A 22,947-nucleotide genomic window follows, 5' to 3' on the forward strand; every position below is an offset into this window, starting at 1 on the left:
TACTGGACTTCATCATAAGATTGCCTGATTAAACAATCTGTTTCTTTTCCTTTCCTAGCCCTCCTTCTCAGACTCTAGGAAGGCTGCTGAACTCCAACTTCATGCAACCTGTAGCTTAGTAGACTGATACTATTTTTTTCTTCTTCTACCTAAGTGTGACCTTTATTCCTCCAGAAGTGATGACAGTGTCCTTCTCTCACACAAAGCCACAGCTGAGACCAAATATAATTCTAGTGAGCTATTTTTTTGCTTTTTTGTTTGCAGTAATAACAATATATTGCTGATCTTGCTTTCCTGTATGAGCTTCTTTTCAGAGTATCTCACACAGAGTAAAAGGGACAGGATGGAACTAAACATTCATGCACACTCCCCCAACATATATGAAGGGAATTAACAACATTTTCAACAAATTAGCTGTATTAAATGATGTAGTTTATCAAATTACTGCAGGAAAGAGGATTAAATGTTTGTCCTAAATTTTTTGTAGGAGAGTTAAAAACTACCACAAAACTAAATAGTGAAAACATACCTAAATTTAAATTTAGAACAAGTTTGGCTTTCTTCAGTTCCAAGGTGATATAATCTCCTTGCTGTCCTTCTCCATGGAAGATTACACCTTCGCTTTCAGAGGTCTTAAATTTCAGAGAGATGACATCTTTCAGTGTTTTCATTTTCTTGTTCCTGAATCTGTATGGTAACACTACATGGCCATCAAAATTGATGACATCAGCCCCTAGAGGAAAAAGAAAATAAAATCATTGATGAGCAATTGCATATTCCTATGTTCACTGGAAAAACAGACATGCCATGTGCAGATTGTACATGAACAGAATAAAAAAAGTGCAAATGTGATATGCATTGTAAATACACTTTCTTTTGTCCACAATTTAATACCATAAAAAGTAAGAAGCAGGCAGAATATAAATTTAATCCACACAAAGTAAAAATGTAAATAAATCAGATTTGGGAGGAAAAATGCTACAACTGTAGTCAATGACTTTCATTTTTTCTCAAATACAGTTGCTGCCATGTACATTTACCTAATTATAGCTCAAAATGAAAGGTAAACATCTAAGTGGTCACTAATAAATCATTTGATACCTCTTTAAAATTCATTATAGGTATCTGCAAGGACTGTAAACAATAAAACATGAGCCCAGAATAACTGCCTGGCAATTTTAGACTTTATATAAAACAGACAAAAGCCTTGTATATTTCATGAAATGGCAGGTAAGTTGTGACCTCAACTAATTTTGAGAAGAAAAAAAACCAAAAAAAACCAGCGTTTGAACTAATTATTTTCATGTTTGGTTTTGTTAAAAATATGTGGAAACTGAGGGATGCAAACATTTAAGGTCAATCCAATATCCATATATACATATTGCATAATAACACTACAAAATTTTGTTTTTCTTATTTTCTTTATGCAATCTCTACTCTAAAGTATGAACACAAATTTTCCACAATTTTCTGGATGCTAGGTCCCAGTAAAAATAGCTGCAGAACTGGATTCCATTCAACAGATGCATTTAGTTGAATATTGAATCTTGCCACTTAAGCTGAGTTCTGTAAAAGATTTCAAACAGATATTTATCTCTAAAAAAATGACACATATTTAAGAAATCCCCTTTGTAAGTTGCTAATAATCAAATTACCAGTATCTTAGCAACTATTTGTATGAACATTTCATCCTCACTGTTGACAACTAACAATTGAACAGTTGCTAAGTAAAATTCTTCCTGTTTTTCAAAAGCATTTATACTCCTGATTGACACACTATATTCATTCATGCTCTGAATGAAAAGAAGGATGGCATTTTATCATATATTATTCAACCACATCTGATTTTTTGCCTTCTTCTGTGGTCTGCTCTTCAGTGATTGCTTGCAACTTTTTAAAATTCCTAACTTGTTTTTGTTATTATTGCTGGAATTAATTTAAAACTTCCACCCCTCTCAAAAACAGAGAAAAACACATTTCTGTTGTGTAATTAACACAGAAGTCTGTTTCAAAACTCCATTAAAACATTATGTATACTATGCCTAACTGCATATATTTCAATTTGAATTTATATGGCCAAGTCTTCCTAAACCTGCAAAGACTTCTGAAGAAGTGATAAACTGTGATCCCCTTACTGTTTATACCACCTAAATTTTGAAGAATTTTATTCAGTATGCAAAATACGAGCCTTAGAAATGACTGTGATATGCCATAATTATCACCATACATCTCATTTTTGTCAGAATTCAGCAATATATATTAGAAATATCACTTTTCTTATAAAACACGTCTTAAATTGCAAATTTCAATAGTAAATATGTATTAAGCTTTAAGTACACCTAGAACTCTTAACCTGATCTGGTTTTTCCAAATGACATATTCCAGCCATGGGAGTCAGCTCAAAATTTAATATGAAAATTGTATGTTTTATTTGTTCTGCAATAAATCCCTTTAGAAGTTACCGGCATGAAAGAGGACACATTTACTTGGGCATAGAGGCCAAAGTATTCAGAAGTAACAAATGGAATTTCAGAAGTGGGGTTATCATGACTCAAGTAAATCCATTACTTCTGGAATGATTACTTCTTTTTAAGAAACAAAATAAATTGTTAGAAAAATAATGTAACAAAAATTATATGAACCAGTTGGTTTTGTTTGCCTTGCAAACTCTGTCAAGAGATATGAGAAATTAATTCTTGAGATTTTTGTATGTAGTTTATGGGAAAAAAAAACAAAACCAACTCTTAGAAAAGCATGAAATCTATTTATAGAAAAAAATGCAGTATGAAAGTCAACCTTTTGTCACAAAAATCTTACCTTTATGTAAAGCAAATTTGCTATAGAGATCCTGCTCTTTTGAATCTACATACAACTGCCTGGCACAAGTGTTATAAATGAAAGAAAATTGATGGACATAACACCTTAAGTAACCTTCGTACCAAATATATATCATAAAAAGATGATTCCACATGCAATGTCTGAGATTGTCTTCCATTATATTTCTTAAATTTACTTCCTGATTGTTAGAGAAACTCCTGTATGCGGTATATCAGTTTTCCCCTAAGGCCAGCTGGTACCACTTTGTAACATCTGAAAAAGTTGGCTTAACAATCAGGGATCTGACCCACAGCTGATCAGGACCATGTGGTTTTGTGGATTCACAAGACCTCCATAACAAGGCAGGTATCCCTTCTGTTCCTACATCATTGTTACAGTTGCATAGGTGTACTCATTCTTTGAAGAAAATTTATATTATACACTTTAACAAAGCTGAGTAAAAAGGCACAATTTTTCCAGAATCTGTCCCTGAATTACCATGTTTTGAAAATAATTCAATCAAAAAAAGAAACTGCAGTAATCTTTGATTAAGATGATTTTTTTATACATGGCTGTACTGTCAGCATGAGTCTGAATGATAATTCAATCACCTGAAGATTACACAGTAATTACGTTTAAGAGTTATCCTATGTAGACTGTAGTAACGATTTGTATTCTTTCTATGATGACACTCAGATATTTAATATAATGATAATAATCATAGTGCAGAATGCTGCTCAGACAGTAAACCATATAATTCTTATAACTGCAGTGTAAATATATAATTTTTCTCCTCCTTAGCCACTGATCTATCAGCATTAGTAGGAAAAACACCTAAGTACATTCACCTGCAGTCAGTGACTGTTTTCAGAGGCTACTGCTGCAATGGGGAAAACCTTCATAAGAAATGATAAAGTTAAAAAACGTGAGAGAAAGAGTAGAAAGAAGAAGAAAATGAAGAAGGAAGGGGGAAAGAAAACCTGAGATTTTTTCTTAATTACATGGAAATAGGAAGTACAAATCTGATTACTTGCAATTTGATTTCTGCCGTACTGGATTTCCTATTATATAGATAGATTGGAAAACAGTGTAGAACCAGTAAAAAAATAATACCAATTTCCTTTGGCTAGATAGATGTCTTAGGCCTTATCACAGTAAATGCTTAAGACCACATTAAAGTCCTTTCATTAGTTAATGCATCATCAATTTTCCTCTAAAAAACATTACAGAAAGCCTTGCAAAGATTGACAGGGTATTGGGTGACAAATGTGACCCTAGTCACAAATCTCAAAGGAAGCTAAATCCCCAGCCACAGGTCTTCCTACCTATGCTTTTGTCCTGTACTTTTGGCTACATGCAGGATTTGGCAAAAATTGGTCAGGGCATCAAATCTATTTGATAGTATTTTATTTGATACTCCAAAACAACATATCAACTAATTATGAAGAAACAGCCCCAAATCAGACTCATGTTCCAGAAATTCTCTATTTACTCCACTTCTTATGAAAGAAATATAACTATCTTCAATGCCAGCACTTTAAGAATGAAGAAGTGCTCATTCACAGAGACTCATGAGATACTGATACTTCTTCACAGCTACTTAGCTGCTGTGATCAAGGTACTGCCTGGAGTTACTAAAAAATCCCTGCTTTCTGACACAGTAAAATAACAGCGATCAAAATAAAGCAGAACAGCAAAGTGCTTTCCAGAAAAATGTTTACCATACCATGAACAAAAACCATGGCAATATGTTTCTCCTCCTAAATTACAAATTTAACATGTGCACATATTTTTAAATTGCTACTGATCTCTGAATGATTGACTCTTCAAAGCCTGTACAGAATATTTCAATTGGATTAAAGATATAAAAGTTCTGTACAACTGACAGACAGCGACCTTCAGTGAAATTTTCCCACTCTGTTATCTCTCATCCATTTTTTCATCTGCTTAAATTGTCTGTTTAGACTAAATGAGCTTTAGGGAAAAATCCTCACTTTTAGCATTCTTTTCTTACCCCATAGTTTGAACCTTACATCTGATGTGCTAGTAATGTAGTAATAGATGGTAATAACCATACACTGAGCATCTACCATCTAAAAATATCAGAGATACATCAAACCATCTTTGGCTGGCCCAAACTATTCCACATCTGTAGCTTCACTTATAGGTATTAGTCACAGGTTCTAAAACATCATTATGGGAAATATAAGCACATAAACAGTGTATTGTTTACATATTTTAACAGTGAAAAAAAGAATGTTTTCTTCTGACAAAGCAAGGCATAAGGCTCAAAATCATACCAAGACTAAAGGCTCATTTTATTATTACTTACAAAAATACTACATATACAGAAATTTCTTCAGAAAATCTGAATCTACTTTTTCAGTAGTTTCATATGCTGTCAACATGATAACATGCTGAATTTGCCACTGGGGTCTTTGTAGCTCGAGCCTCAGTGGAACTAAGTTACCTGAGCTCATGTTAGAGATGCACTGCTACACCTCATCTCACCAAAAAAAAAAAAAAAAAAAAAAAAAAAAAAAAAAAAAAAAAAAAAAAGCCTTGGCCCAGCACAGCAGTAAAAAGATTGCCTCCTCTTTTATGTTTTCTTACAGGGAGGCAGAGAGCCAAAGGTACCGTGTTTGAGCAGTGCCTTCAGGCACTACAGCGCAGCTCTAAGGACATGGGCAGCTCTGGCCTGAAGTCTGCTGCAGCCGAACTGACACTGCCTTTACTCTGTTTTTCAAAAGTCAAGGCACCTGCCACAAAGGAGCAAAAAACTAATACAGATACAGATGTATGTTGCATTTACAATAATGTGTACTTATTCAGATTCTAGAAGCACATAGTGAAGGAAAATCAATCTTACGCTTCTCTTGCCTGCTTAGTTTCCAATGCACTGAGCCTGAATCCTGTTGTTATCTGTCAAGTGATGTCAATGTTTGAAAGAGAAAAAATACCTTTGCAAGGAGGTGTGGAATTTTTCCTCACTTTTCTTTACATTACATACAGTGTACGTATGCCAATGCAGCATCAAAGTAGTAACACTTTTGTCAAGGTGTATTTTTAACTCAATGCTTGGGTAAATGACACAAACTTTACTCTTGCTTTTTATATGCCTGCCAGAAACTCTCCAGATAAATCTGTGAGGAAGTATTTCCTAGTGTAGTGAGAAAGCTTTGCCAAGTTCTGAGTGCAATATCCACTGAAGATATATAAAAAACACTTGATACTTTAAATTTTTTTCCTGAATTTCAAAGCACAGATATTTTTCCCTATTTTTATCCTAATATAATCCCACTAAAAATTATAGTTATTATAATAGTGGTATTTACTATTAATTTTTCTAACTCTTGTGAAAATGTCTATAAATATGTGACTTTGTCATAATTTTCTGTCTAATGAGAAACAAATGCAACAAGTGAAATGAAAAAGAAGTAGAAGCAAAATTAAAGAAGAAAGAAAAACAAAAGAATATAGAATATATATACAAATAGGTAATATAATGAGCATGGCTAAAAGTTGTCCTGTGTCCCCAAGTGTATGTACGTGCATGTCCTCCTGCTTTTTCTTTTTTTTTTTTTTTTTAAGTAGGAAAACTGGGTTCTTTCTAACACTATTCAACTAAATTTTTATACATGCTAATTGTTCCTTAAGACAATAATTTTTTTGTGAGTGAAGTTCTGTGCAGTTTCAACTAACTTAAATTTGTTACCATATACACAGAAGAAAATACTAAAGCATTTGAAAATTTTATGGATTTAGATGTGGCTTCAGAATACACTACAAAATTATTTTCTTAAGGGTGTGTGTAAATAGGATGATTTTTCAAGAACTTAACAATGTAAAGTTAATGATTTTTTGGTTGGAGATTTTCAAGCAAATTTTCTTTCACTGATTCTGCAAATTTCAAAAATATAATTAATTTAAAAACTAAACGGGAACATTTTTATATATGCTGTGTTTTGACTGTAAGGTGGATAAATGAGAAAATTAACATATTCATAATATACTTTGCAATTCAGTTTTAAGCTTATGCATTTTAACCAGAGTTTGCAAAATAAATCATACTGAACAGTACATAGTAGTCTCCTATAGTGGACTACTACCAGTGCTAGAGAGAACTAAGATGTAACCTAAGATAATCTTCATCTCAGACAAAAATTATTCTTTTCACAACCTATTCCACTTTCTGACTCTAGAAGAACAATTACAATGGATGATAAGAGAAACAGTTTATTTCAAGTAGTCTATTCCTAGGGAAAAAAAGAGATTCAGCATAAATAAAAACACTTTTTTGATGGCTGTACATGAGTTTTTACACTTTGAAAAGTTTTCATATGTAAAGCTTTATATGGTTCATTTACGATCATGAAAATTAAAATTCAGGCACCTTGCAACTATGAACTATATGCAACAAAAATATTCTCTATGATCTACTATTCTCTAGCTATGGTACTTTAAAGCTGGTAAAATATGTGTATAATTCAAATATTCTAAAGAAAGTCTGCTTTTTTGTATTTTATCATGCTGTTTACATGCCAGAAGCATTCCTGGCAATTGTAAATACATTTAGTTCTGTTCTTCATTTTGAAACCCATCATTTGACATTGGATCTCAATGGGAACATTAAACTATATCATTAAACTCTAAAATCAGGTACAGTAAAGAACTTAATTTACTTGAAAAAAGCTAGCCTCTACTAATGTTTTCACTGTTTATTAAAAAGGTAAATCACAAGAGCTCCAGCTCAATAAAAAAAAGACAGCTCTGACTCTCGCACAGTAAACGGCCAATACAGGTCTCAATCCTTATTACACTGCTGAACTTACTCATTACTTAATAAAAAGAACTACAGCAAAGAAAGAAGTTGTACCATGTCTTACAATGTTTACACTCAATTTACTCAGTGAATAAATGATCTACAAAATGGACAAGACATCCTATTAAAACATTAAGGAAATGGATAACTAGCTGGAGCTTTGGTTTTACTGTTTACAGCTACATGAAAACAGGAAGACACACAGTTGACCCACAAAATACTGGTTTAGAAGTCCTCTTTTTGAGCTGATGCCACCCAATTCAATCATCTCCTGGTATATAATCTTTCCAAGTCTTTTAATATCTGGATGCTCTCAGTAGACCCATTACTCAAGACCAAATTCTTCTTTCTCAATCATTTCCATATCCTTTATTCACAAAATCACTCTCAAACACATATTCTTTACTTCTTCCAAGCACAGAACTTGTATTTAAATTGAACGCGCAAAGTGAGCTGCACAGACAATGATTAAGCAGTACGGAGCATGGACTATTTCAAGCTCCTGTGCTCAGTTAAGTCTCATACAGTAAAAATCTCACAATTGTCATTCAAACTTCTGCAGCTGACTGCAAAAAGCATGGAGTGCAAGACTGAGACAGACCTGGCCATGGAACACTCACATTTATTATAATGAGTAACCTCGCTATTGCCTAAGCACAAGAAATGTGTGTCACTAAACCCCATTTCTAATAAATATCTAGTCCTTTCTTCCGACTGTGAGTCCGCTGCTGCTGCTAATTCCATCTTGGTGTATGAATCCATTTTATGGAAACAGAAACTAAAGTGAGTTGCTATTTTCAGCTACTGTATTTCAATTCAAAATTATGATTTAATAGAGGAAAATTCTTTAGCATAAATGACTGCAGAACAGCTTTACACATTTGTACAGTTCAGTTTCACTGTTTTATATCCAAATTAATCAGAGATTAATATCTTGTGTTTAGCACAACATAGGAAAAGCAGACCACTGGAACATGATTGTGGACACATAATTCAAAAGAAGTAATTCAGTCAAATATTTTTCCCTCTCCTGCCTAACATCCAACATATCTAAGATACAGTAGATAGCTCTACTGTACTCCTTACTCAATGATGTCTTGCACATTGTGATGGAAGAAAGTGTTTGGATTCCAAACTTGTGAACCATAAAATCTGAGCTCCAAACTCTGTCATGCATAGATCAAATGTGAGTTTCCTGATGGCTGAATCCAGTGTTTATTATCCTTTGTATTTATTTTAGTGTGTTCAATTTAAAAGCTGCACTCATACTCAAGGTTACAATTCAAAGCTTTATTTTCAGATGATCTACGTTCATTAGGTTCTGCCATGGTTCAGTGAAAGTCTAATAATTTAACATGCAAACAGCCTCCAGTGATTAAGGTGCTACTGTAAAAGGGCATACAGTTACCAATACTAAGTGAATGAGTGCTGTATTTGAATAAAAATTAGCAAAAATGTAAGGATGGATGGTACTGCATCAGCATCACTTGCAACACTGCTTACACTCTGGGAAAGAAAAAATCCCAGAAGGATTCAATATACAGCAATATGAAATACTTAACTTGCGTTATATCACACATTTAAAGTGAGCTACTTCCCTGAGAGGGAAAAACCATTTTTGTTGCAAAAATGTTCTCCATGACAAGAAGTACATCAGGTAAGAGCACATAGTCACAAAATCATGAAGGTTCAAAGGGATCTCTAGATTTCACCTAGTACAACCCACATGCTCAGAGTTTGTTTTCACATTTAATTCTGCCAGAAGCATTGAGTTTCATTTAACTGTGTTTTCACCTTTTCCCCTTAATTGAACAAGGAAACAGAAGATTTGCTTTATCAACAGATTTTCCTTGTGTTTATCAGACTGCACTTTCCAAGGTCAGTGACATATTGTGTCTCCCTTCCTACAGCCAGACATGACTTATCTATAACTTCTAGCAGGGTTTACAGTTCAAGAGTTTCTGGTATTGCAGAGCTTAAGACCTTCAAATACCCCACTTGCCAGAACAGTCTCTCCAGCGGGAGCTGCTTATGGCATCTCAGCTGTGTGACTGGCTGTTTCTATCCTAGACCCAGGCATTTCAGGTTTCCCTGCTCAGCCAGTGCCAGCAATTCAGTTTCCTGATCTTTTGATTATTCTCCATCACTAAAAGCTAAAAAAATGCAGTAAGATGAGAGTTCCTTCTCAGGAAGACTGTAAGGCACCTGCTTACATACGGTTAGCACAGATTAACATGCAGCAGGTTCAATACTTACAATCACAAAGTACATTACTATTATAATTACAGTTCTTCATCCATGATGACTGATTTGTTTTTTCTGGACTAAGGGTTTAATTTAATTTAAGTTTTTAAGCTCTAAAGTAAATATTAATACTAGAATCTAAAATTGCTTTATTTCTTCAAACATTATTCTAGTGTTTGTCTCTAAATTTACAGGCTCCTGACAGAGAAATAAAAGTCAAACCTGTTGCTTAATAGAAGAGTCAGATTAAGTAAGGAAAGGAAATAGTATTTTTGTTTAAGCAGTTTGAAATGTCTGAAATGCTCAAAATATCATAAGACTGTATGTCCAAGAAAAGAAATTTTACCAAACCTTTCAAATTCTATTTTTTTTTTCCCCAGAAATAAAGGGAGACTGAGTAAGACCATACATATAGCTTTTCTTTCAGATGGGGGCATTTTTCGTTTTTGGGACCACTTATCTGCTATTAGAGGCACCCAAACTATGTTTGCAAATTATTTGAAAAAACGTTTTCTTTCAGTCTTCAAATTATGCAAGATTTTTTTGAGATTATGTAATCAATGAAATTATTTTTCAACAGTAATTTTTAAAAACCAGTATCTGATTCTTGAAATTAATTCAACCGGCTCTGTATGTTAGTGACTGTCACTACAGCAAATACGCATATTCACACAATGGATGAAATTTTATAGCCCCTACTTAGGCTGTAATTGATTATGTTTAATTACGAAAGGGAAGATAACACTCAAAATGTTTCCAAGTAGGTAAGAAATGCATGCAAGTGTGTATAGGCAACTCATTCCAGCTTCATAAGATGTTGCTATTCAATCAGGAAGCAATGAATGCTACACGTGAATAAAAGGGGAAAATGTTTTCTTAAAACTCAGATGTGGATAAGTAAATTTTATTGCTTAAAACTGCCACAGTCAATTTTTTAAAGTGCTCTTCCTTTGGAACAAGGCATTCAGTGAAATTTTCCCTACAGATATGGTTGTGATGAATCTGGTGTTTGAAAGTTATTTTTCACCCTTTATCCAGACAACATTGTGTAGAACAAATCAAATAAGTAAAGCACGTAGCAAACATGGCCTTGGCTTACTGCACTGGAATACAACCTAATATGTAATGTGATAGGCACATCTCGGATTATATATATCCACACATGGATTTGGTCTGTAAAGGAAAATTGTTTCCTTTGGGTTTAACAAGTTATTGTTACAGGTTTATGGGAGAAAGGCTTTATAGATATAGGAGATTACTTTATCAAAACAGAAAAATTCTAACTAAGGTAACAAGTAGTAGACACATAAGCTTTTGTGAACTTTTTTCTGTCCATGTGGCAGCATCCTAAAACAAAAAAAAAATCAATGCCAATATAAATGCAGATATCATTGTCAGTATATTTTAAGATATAATTCCTCAGTAGAAGAAACACATTAAGAGGTTATTAACCTGACAATTCATAATTTGTTCATGCAATAGCTGGTTGTGCAGTCAGTGCTGTTCCTCTTGTCCTAGTATTTTCCCTGGTGAGAGTATTGTTGAACCAGCAGATCATCTCAAGTCAGTTTCCAGATTCCTGACTTTCTAAAGATGTTCTATCAGAAACCATGCTTTTCATCACTAATACCAGTGAAGGATTAGACTTCCACCTATTTAACAAAGACAACTAACTCCTGTGCTATATATCAATTGTCTTTTAAGAAAAGAAAATCTAAACCTGCATTTCCCTTTTCCACCTTTGATGAGGCAAAATAATTTCTGAAATAGTGGTTAGGGGGTCAGCACAGAAGTACTTACAGAAATGTGTCTTTGATGTTCAAAAGCATTACGAACAATATTCTGTCAGAAATAAATGGGAAAAAATAAGCCATTTTATGTAAATATTTAAATTTGTAATTGGGTTCCTATGCATTTACATCAATTTGAGAATTTCTGACTAATTACTCTTATCCAAGTAGATGTTTTAATAACAAATACAATTCATTACAAAGAGTCATCTTATGAATCAACGGAGGACTCATGAATATAAAAAAAAAAAAAAAAATCCCTTCTAGACTATCTCCACTGCTTTTTTCTGCTTATGAAATCCTAGGCTTGAATAAACTAATTTTTTACTATTCAACTGCAATAAGAAAGTTTAATTTTAAAAAATTACAATTTCTATTCACAAGCCACTAAGTATTTGCTAAAAAAATCATACCCTTAACTCATACAGAAGTACTGAAATTATTTTTAACCTTTAACTTTTACTTATAGATTACAGCCCATTCATTTCTGGGGAGGTTTCATCAAAATGTAAGAATTGCTAATTGAAAATTTAGCATCATCAAGGCAGTGTTGTAAATACAAGAAATGCATATAATATTTAATGTGTAGCAAGTGAAGATGAGCTATCATTTATACATAATTACAAATAAGGAGAAAAAATATCCTTACTGATTAAAAATTCTGCTCTTCTTGTAACAAATGACTCACACTAATTTTCCTAAGGCAACCAAAAAAGCTACTTGCTCTGATGAGTAATAGTTAAAAGCATTTTTATACAATCTGATTTTTAATTTTCATTTTTAAGTCAAACAAGCAAACATACTCAAACAATGCCCACAAATGTTATACATGGAATTCATGAATGAAAATTGCACATGCAATGCTGTCCAGGTGTAGATGTACATGTCTGTGTTTGCATCTTGGTAAATATGGAATTATTCTGGTCACACATTATTGCTTTAGGTAAGTAGCTCTGTATCACTGGTATCTTGAAATGGAATAGACTGGTGCATATTAAAAGGCTTTGGAGAATGATTAAAAATAACCAATCTCTTGTAATTTCTAAACTTTGTTGAAAAGTGCAAATTCAGTGCCTTCTAGCAGATATAGTCTGTATAATACTGTTTCATTTTTTTCTTTTTTCAGCCTGTGGGGTTCTTTGCCAGGATTGTGTTTCCTTCTCTGTTTTTGTGCCCATCTGAGCCACTGCATTAAATAACAAGATTGTCCCTAGTCTTTTATAAGAGACGTATCTGGTTAGAAATCAAATCCCAAGGAGAAGACACCCAAACTACATATCCTAAAACTGCTCAGGAAGCAATCCTGAGTTTATGGAGGAAGAGGAAAAATAAGGATATAAAACTGTTTATATTGATAGCTTTCATTTTGGAATGAAATATGGATATTTCTGTTTAGTTTTTTGATGAATGATTGTAAACTCCCAGAGAAATCAGACACGACACTTATCGTTGTATGAAAGCAATATTTCCCTCTCCATACATCTGAGCTTCTGTGGAAAGTCGGGCTTACTTGCAACAAGCAATAAACACAAGGAGAATGAAAGGTAAAATGTGAAATATGTGCAGGCTTTTTAAAAAGAATTATTTTCAAGATGCTCTAAGGATTTTGCAAGATATGTATGATAATGAGGAAAGAATTTTGCAGAGAGAAAAACCCACTGACACACTGCCAGTCCAAGTTAATTAAAGAGTTTGCAAATGACTACTATTGCTGCTGAACCTGAGCTATCACACCATGTGGAACTCAACCAAAACTTTTTTCTGCTCAGCCTTGCAGACTCCAAGCTCCTGTTGGGACAGTTCTGGGGCGTAAATCTTCCTCAAAGGATTGTGCTTTCAGTGCAGTGCAATCTTCTATTTACTTCAAAAAAGTAGGAAGAAGACACTGTAGAGAAATACCTGGGCCTCTAAGAGCTTTGCAATAGTCTTTGAACTCTATGTTACAACAGTAGGGTATCTCTCCATTATCCAGTGGCCTTTGGGGAAAAAATCTCTAGCTATACTGAAAATTATAAACTTATAAGATCTTAGGCTCCCACTTCCTATTGACTTTTAATTCTTATTCTTTTTCTCCTCCCCTCAAAAAAATTCTTCACTGAATTTTCTAATATATTTAAGTAAATGTATTTTCAGCATTTTATTTTTAAAGAAAAATGCAATAAGAGTTAAAACAAGCAAAACCAACAAGAATCAAAAAACCTCAATCCATATCCTTTCCACTAATTTTTTTTAATAAGGATGGGTCTTTCTGGTAGTAATTTTTGAGTCCTTGGAAATGTTTTCTTCTGAAGATCCTTGATCCTTTAGGGCACTGCTGTGCAGGCAGATGTAATTAAATCCAAGGGGAGATCAAATGGACTGTACTCTCTTTTCATTTAAAGGTGCTTAAACGGCTATAGGTGACCTTGTCTACACAGAAGAATTATTACAAGAAAATCTCATCACTACCAAAACTATTTCAGCTTCAGTAGCATCAGTATTGCTTTGAATTTTTGAGTAGATCACTCAGCAATAGCAGTACTTTCAAGAACATCTGCTGATATCCTATCACAGTATCCATGTTATGGCAAATTTTGTCTGTTTAGTGTAAAATAGCGTCACCATAAACGATTCTTAGTCTCCAACTCCTATGGGCAAGTTTTATTCAGTCTTCTATTCTTTTAAGCAACAGCTCTGCATTTCTTTTTACCAGATGAAATAAACCACTTAATAAAACTGATATTTAAGTATACCTTTGCAGAGAGACAATAAATATATTGTCTCATTTACCACAGCCAGTATTGTCCAAATTATCTTTTCATTCTTTTACAGGCTTTATATACACTGATTTGGCAACAGATTTAGCATTGGTTCATACTGTAAGATCTGCAAGGTAAATTAAATTTAAAATAAAGACAGGATTTTCCAGGTACTTTTTAACCTCAGTGAGGGAAAACAGATCTTTTTACTTCTAGATGTGCCATACATCTTCAGAGCATGCTGTACAGGTCAGTTCTGTAGTCTGTTTTTTGTTCAAGGGTTGTGTGAAAGTGTGGTACCCAGATTTTGAGTTAATATTTGCAATATTTGCTCCTCATTGCCTGAGCTACTAATGGCAAAAATCTCACTGAGCTAAATGGGCATTTCTCAGCTAGTGAATATCCTTCACGTACAGAAAAGGTTTCAGGCACAATCATTTTTTATTGAACTTTAAGCAGTAAAATACAAAAGTGAAACAGTAAAACAATATAAAATAAATACACAACTTAAAAGAGAAAGTTGAATGCCTTAAAATAAACTTATTGTTCTACCAAGTCCAGCTCAGTTTTACAAAGTGAATAGGAAGAAACATTTTACCTAAATGCCTAAATAAATAATTACACTCTCTCATCTCAGGTAAGACAACACAAAGACAACATTTTGATCCCTGCCATCTCTTTGAGATGCTTTTCCTAAGAAAAATGGATGACATTAGAACTTATCAAATATGCTGAATATAAATCTATCATAATCTCAGTGCAGCTCATGGAGCAGTTCTAGATCACTAAGCATAGGGGATTTTTTTTTTTCTTCTGTCCCTTTTTTTCTTCACTGCCTACCAGCATAATGGGCCCTCTTGCCCTTTATGTTATATTGTTGTGTTAGTTGCTTTTCCTACTTCACGCTGAGAGAGCTGCCTAATTAGGAAGACCAGAGTCAGCTTCTAGACTATTGCTGTTTAATGCTGTTATTTTATCTGTTAATTAATGTGCTACTCTTGGCAATCTAATTAGATTTTTTTACCGCAGAGATAAGTCAGTGAAATCACAAAGAATTGCAGGAGGAGAAGGCTGGTGAGAGACTCAGAAATATTTATTGCTAGAATTACTTATGTGTGATGTTCATGTGTTTGTCAGTGTCTCATCTTCTTCCACCCATGCCCACAATCTTATTGGGCTTTTGTCAAGAAGGATGTGGTTTATTTCCTGTAAGTAATTCTTACTCCTGACAGTGAGTTGTTTCTCTTCTCCATCTCTGTCTCTGCCATGTCCCTTCTTTTTCTTTCCCTGCTTCTTCCTCAATTTTACTAACAAGGCTCTCTCTTTTTATGTGTTGGCATTTCACAGTGATGTGCCTTAAAGTTAATTTATAACTTTTGTGAGGTCATACAAAAATGGCACTTCGAAGAGACACTTCAACAGGGTGCATGTACTCACAAGAACTGAAGTCATAAGTCTTGCATTTCCTCACAACACTGTACAAATATGAAAAAGAAACATGAAAGACATTGGCCAAACCAAGCTTCCTTCAGAATTTAGCACTCATTTTTCTGGTTGTCTTTTTACCTGTTGCCTCCCAGGGACCAGGAAAGTTGAAAGGCTGGTGGTGTGGCAAATAAATTAAGATCCCACTGATTAGTAGTGCTCACAACTTTCAGGACTCACTAGGCCATTTCTCTGAAAGCAATTTATATTAACCTTGAAATTACTGAAAAATAATTTACTACAGTCAGCAGAATTTGTGCTGTGCTAACCAGAAGATTCAAAGGACACATCTGATCACATTATTTTACTTTCTATACTTAGATACTAAAACCGAGGATTTTCTTATTTTAAACTGAAATAAACCTATTTTTACTATTTTTAAATAGTGCAAGCAACCATTTAATTAGTCTGATTCTTCTTGTAAGCTGTTGCATATATCACAAATAACAATTTTGAACTTTTGTTAGTATTCTTGTGCAGGAATTAGAATAATATCTAGAGGTTTCTTTTGACATCCAAAGCTATGAAATGTCTAGAACTTAGAGGTACCTTACTTTTGTCATTAAAATTAATAAACACTTTAAATATGACAAGAAATTAAATGGGATCAACAAAATGCAGTATTCTTGTAAGAGCAGTTTATACAGTTAGATGTAAGTGTTTGGAATTGCTAAAGTATTTAATATGTCAGATTATACATTATCATGATGAGCTGGGAAATGGGACATTAGTACATCTTGACTAACTGGAAACTAAACTGTTTCATGATACTTCTTTATTCTCCGTCATTCAGAGCTGGCTTTTCTTCTGGAATCTTAAACAGATTCCATTTCATGCACAAAATAATAATGCTAAAGATTCTAGAACATGGCCTAAAATGCAATTTCATCATCACAATGAATCTATTACCAGTAGTATAAAAACTACAAACACTTGTCATGGGCGATTATATATTATTGTAAATTTTTTTAAGAGTTGGCTAGGGAATTAGATCAAATTTCTAACAGTTGGATGAGAAAAAATAAGATGGCAAACAATTGGAACCACAGTCTTTCTTGATTTTCAGTAGCTTATGCTTTGGTAACATTCTAATGAATCCTATATAATTCTTTCTAGAAGTTATTTTTGCTCATTCCTGCCTATTAAGAGAGCTTTTATTTTTAAAGCTGAGCATTTTTTAAATGACAGACTTGTTTCTGAAGCAAAATTTTTTTTATAAAAAACCATTAAAATTTTAAGGCGAAAAAATGGAAAGTTATATAAAATGAAAGTAACCCCCATCCCTCTGTAAAATCCAAACTATTATACCAAATATACTAGCTGATTTCATAGAAACAAAGAAAAAAGTAATTTAATTATTTTTATTTTGTAATTACATATGGAACACTTTATTTTGAATTTTAACTCTGATAAAATGTGGGCTAGTAAAATCAGCTCTAACTCATCTCACATCTCATGTTCTGATTAAAGAAACAAAAGTGCTTCTTGCATAACTGAAAATTATGTGCCTGAGCATAATTTCTATCTTCATGGGTGGCATGTAGCTTATTATAGAAAAATATTTAAAACATAACATCAATACAAAAGATAAAAATGACTTTTCAAAATATCTGACATGTAAGGTTTCTGAAGCTTGGAAGAAATTATTTTGATCTAGGTTTTTCTAATTAGCAGTGGTCTGTTTTAACAGTTCTGCAAATCCTCAATATCCAGAATGACAGCTGGAAGGGTTTTCAAAATTAGGAAGAGATGCTTCTGTCTATAAGACTAATAAAATAAGAATCTCTATACATGTGTGTGCCTCGTAGATACATCCCTAAGTACTCTGATGTAAATAATTCCAAGAATTGTAACAAACAGTTTCATTTAGTCTAAAATAAATATTTCTATCAAAGACAATGATCTCATCAACTCCTCCAATAAACAACAAAATGCCTCCAAACATCAGATCACCTTGCCTCAAATTTTAGAGGAAATTTATGTCCTTTTCAGTTTGATGTGATTATTAACATCTTGGGTATAGCACATTTATAGAAACAGAAAAATTTCTGACATTATTCTGCACACCTCTTTCTATCATTTTACCTAAGACAGTTATCCTATTTATGGATATTCTATAAATATTGCCGAGGAATAACTTCTCCATAGATATTACTGAAAGTTTCTGTCCTAGGAAGAAAACATTTGTCCTACAGAAAAAACATGAACATTATTCATGTTGTGAACTATGCTAAAACTTCCAAAACTTAGCACATTTACTTCCATCACTGATGGAGGTAAGTTTTGCCAGAATCTACAAAATTTCTCAGAGCAGGTGATTTTTTCCTGGCCCATTCCAGTCACAATTGCAATTTCAGCACTGCATGAATGCCTTGAGGTATTGGTCCAATTCTAAATGCCGTCTTAGCAGGCAGGAGCTGAGTAAGGCTGATATACAGGATATTGGTACATCCCAAATGTTTTACAGTGGGAAGCAGGTTGTCAGTAAAGCTCCAAAGAATGACAGAAAATTATCTTGTGTTCCAGCATTTTGCCCAGACTTCAGCCACACCTCAGGACTCTGAGGTGTATTTCTCCTTTCCCACTTATTCTCACATGTAGCTGCACCACCCCTTTCTTGTTTCTCCTGGGTACATAGAGGTGCAAACCTATTCTATGGATATTTGGTATGCACATTAGGATATACCTTAGAATCAGAAATACAAGACAATGAGGCCTTCCACAATCAGAGACAAAGCAGACTGTCTCAAATTGTTGAAGACATCTTTATTTGTTTCAAAACCCACAATGGAATATACAGGGAAAGGATGATTTGAGTACCTCTCTAGCTCCTCCTTAGTATTCTCTATCCTCTACAAAGCTAAACTTTGTGTCCATTTATGCATTTTAATATTTCATATCAAAATAGTACAGATTATGATTTCTGAGTACTTTTCAGAAATAAATATACAAAGACTGGAGGCCCTATAATAATATTTCAGAACAATTGCAACATTGTGGTAGATAGGGACAGGCGAACGGAAAATCTCGGGATGTGACGGAAAGCAAGACCCTTCCCCCCTCATCCTGCTATAGGTAATCAATCACCCCTGAAGCATGCAGCCCCTCCTAACTCCAGTAGTTTTCCACTCCTTACTAACCCTAGCCGGACCCACCGTCCCCCTTTGACGTAGTAAAACCCCCTTGACTATTTAACCTCACGAGATGAGATGAGATAATAAACGCCATTTGACCATCCACCACATTGGTGTCTGTGCATGTCAGTGGACCGAGTGACCCGGGCGAGGCTGGGTCGCCATGCTGTGTCTTGAAACCAGGTCGCCCGCCTTCTCAGCAGAAGGCAATACAACATGCAAGGGAAATGATTCTTGCCTGAATTATTTTATTTTATAACATTATTAAATTATCTATTAAATTTATTGACTCCTCAAATAATTGAAAATATCTTGATGGAATACTTCTTGATGGTTCACAGAGTATTTTGATGCCATATTCACAAACTAGCATTCTTTAACACTGCAGTGTTAAAGAAATGTGTTCTGACAGCAGGGAAAAGAATTCTAACCTATAACCCCACTCAAAATAGATGACAAACAAGACATTAATTATTAGAACAGGCTATATTATTAATTTGCAAAATAATAAATGTATTATAAATTTATTCTGACTTACATTGCTTACTTTTTCCGCCCTAGTGTTATGATAGGTAAGTCCACCATAGTACTAGATTACATACTATGTTGATTAAATACTACATTTTTTATCTGTTCAGGGTAAATATCAGTAATAGAATAAGAAAAATCAGACAGAAAGAAGCATCTGCATCTTTGAAATCTTCCAAAGTTATTACTTGAATCTGTCTCTACATACACGCCACCCCCAAATGTCAGTGGGTTGGGGGTGAATAAAGGGTTGGGAGGGGACATAGCCAAGACAGCTGACCCAAACAGAGGAATATTCCATTTCAAATGATATCAGGCACAGCAAATGACAGCCTAGAGAAAGGACGTGGAAGAGGCAGATGTCTATGGTTACGGCATTTGTCTTCCCAAGTAACCATTAGGCATACTGAGCCCAGTTTCCTAGGCTGGACATCTTCCTGCTGATGGGAAATAGTGAAACATTTCCTCTTTTTGCTTTGCTTGTGTGTGTAGATTTTTCTATTCTATTAAACTGTCATTATCTCAGTACATGCATGTTTTCACAGTCCTTACATTTTTTTTCTCTTCTTGCAGAAGGGGGAAGTCAGAAAAAGGCAGAGTGGGTGCACCCATCACAGTCTCCAACCAACCTTCAGTTTTATACTGCAACTATTTTTTTCTGAGAAAACTTGATGTGCTATCACACATTAGCAATCTGATAGCTATTGTTTCAGAGGATTGAAGTCAAAATTCAAATGAAAATAGAGATATTTAGGTGGAAATTACTTCTCTTAGAATTAGACTTGATTATACTAATTGCACTGCAATCAGAATAAACAAAAGAGAACTAATACTTACTTTAAGACTTTTCTGGAAGTCTGGCCATAAAACAGGGCAGAATTCTTCTTTGAAGAAAGGAGCATTCTGTCTTGTGAAGCACCTTCACCATGTCTTATACAATCTACTTTTCTTTGTTCCTTTCCAGATCTATTCTTGACAGTCTGTCTAAGGCTCTGACCTATGATGGCCTCTTACTCCATTTAAGGCTCACAGGACAAATTTAAAGTGGTTCATACCACATAGTCTCAACAAGTGAGTCCATGTACTTACCTGTCTGTCAAATTTATACACTAGATAAATAATTTTCAGCTTTAACAAGATGAACTAAAAGGGTGGAACATCTAATATATATGCTCTCAACTATGCATGAACAGGGTAGTATCTCTTAAAATTCTCTGCACAAATATATTTCTTAAAAAATTATCTGTTCACCTTGGAATAGAATGAAACTGTTTCTGATAACTACCAGGAATTGAAAAATTGTGCATTTTGTTCTACTGTCTGCCTTAGGGTGTATATACATACACACACATATATGTGTGTGTGTGTCTATATATATGCATTTAGACATAGATTGATACTCAGGAAAGCAGATGGGAGGAGGTATTTGTCATGTCTTAAGTGCCATTTCTTATCATGCTTCAGCAAGTGTCTGGGTACTGTGGGACTTCTCTCTGCTTTTCTAATGACCAACAGAGGATTCTTAATAAAATAGTAGATGATAAGTTTATAATTAAAATATGGAAAGAGATTTATCCTGCAACATACTGAAAAGAAAATCAACTTCTCTTTGTCCGTTTCTCATTTTAAGTTCTTCCTTTGTGTAGTTTAGGTTACACTCAACCAAAATCCTTATCCCCATGAAAATAACTACTACCACCACCACCACCACCACCACCACCACTAAGCTACTAGACAAGATTAAATCTTATAATTTATACATTCTTCTTTGAATATACTGATCCCAGTACAACACTTTCTGGCTGAATCTATAGTTTATAAATCACATCTTTAGCCTTATTGTTCAAAATCTTATTTTTTTCTTGCTCTTGAGCCACTAGAGAGCATGTTAGTTGTTCTGACTCCAACTGATAATACCTGGGGCCTGAGAATATGAATATTTTTATAGCTTAGTGATTTATTAGACGCATGACTTTCTTTGCTGAAGACAGTATCTAACACTAATATTTTGTATCAGAAGCATTCAACTATATATACAAATTGAACATCAGAATAGCTTTTTCCTGCTTGTCTCTTTCTCAGGCTTTTATGACTACACACCATTTGACAGTCCACAATATAAAAGTCCATGAAGAGATAATTGAAAACAAAATGCAGTACAATAAATATATCAAACATCGGACTACTACTACTGGAGGAAGAACTTACAGACTACTGAGAGACTGCAGATACACTGTACCTGGTAGGTGGCAAGTCTTCAGGGAACACTCAGATATCAGTGAAAGAAGTTTTTTCTGGCTATGTTTGCTATATGGATGCAAAGAGACATGTACATTCTAAAAATGTTATGCTTTTTAAATCATAGAATCATCATAAATTCATTTAGGATGGAAATGACCTCTAAGACCGTCAGGTTCAGCCATTAACCTAACACTGCCATCTTCATCACTAAACCACGCCCCTAATCACTACATCTACAGGTCTTTTAAATCCCTCCAGACATGATGAATCAAACACTTCTCTGGGCAGCCTGTTCCAGTGCTCTGTAACGTTCTTAGTGAAGAAATTTCTCCTAATATCTGATCTAAACCTCCTCTAAGGTAATTTCCTCTTAGCCTATCACTTGTTATCTGGGAGAAGAGACCAAGACCACCTTGCTACAACCTCCTTTCAGGTTCTTGAAGACACCACCTCTCACAGCCTTTTCCCAAAGGATAGTTTCACTGTGTGTCTAAGTTCCTCTATAAGAGGGACAAAGCCCACCCTGTCCAGCTCTTCTCTGTGTCTCTGTTTCAACATAGCCACAAACAGATTAAACTGACAAGTGTTTTCTGACATAAGCTAATAGTGCAATTTTCCTATGAGTACCTCAGTTCTTACATGTTTTCCTGCATTAGATGTATATAGTTTCATTTTCTTTGTAAAATCCATATTACTTTTGGACAGCCTCCAAATGACTGCACTGGTGTTTCAGAAACAAAATATCTTAAGAATGTGGATATTGCTATTACCAAAGGACATACCATAATAAATCTCATATCTCTGATATGACTGGTACTGAGCTGCTAAAAAAGAGGCAATCCTTTGTATAAATAGGCTTTTTGGATTTCTGATTACACAGTGCACACAGTTGAAGGATAATGTTATTCTTACAACAAAGGTAAACAACAAATATCTCATGCCTATTGAATTGCAATGTGTTATTTTTTTTTACTTTTTAAATATTTCTCTCTGAGCAATCATAATAAAATGGCAACCCAATGATTTATAATACATAATGCAATTGAATTGAATCATTAGTACTGATTCCAAGAAAAAACCTCAGAATATTATTAGAACTTTTTTATGCTTTGACACTTTATTCATAAAAATAAAAAAGGAATATGTTA

General features: G+C 34.1%; 1 protein-coding gene across 1 annotated transcript in view; it reads right to left on the reverse strand.

Moving 5' to 3' along the window:
- The window catches only part of CNTNAP2 (contactin associated protein 2), a 1,032,011-nt gene that overhangs the window by 538,310 nt on the left and 470,754 nt on the right, over positions 1–22,947 (reverse strand). The window contains exon 5 of the mRNA XM_053975055.1: positions 530–733. Coding sequence (XP_053831030.1) covers positions 530–733 — 204 coding nt within the window. The remainder of the gene's footprint in view (positions 1–529; positions 734–22,947) is intronic.

Source organism: Vidua macroura, chromosome 1 (genome assembly GCF_024509145.1).
Source record: "Vidua macroura isolate BioBank_ID:100142 chromosome 1, ASM2450914v1, whole genome shotgun sequence".
NCBI classification, from domain to species: Eukaryota; Metazoa; Chordata; class Aves; order Passeriformes; family Viduidae; genus Vidua; species Vidua macroura.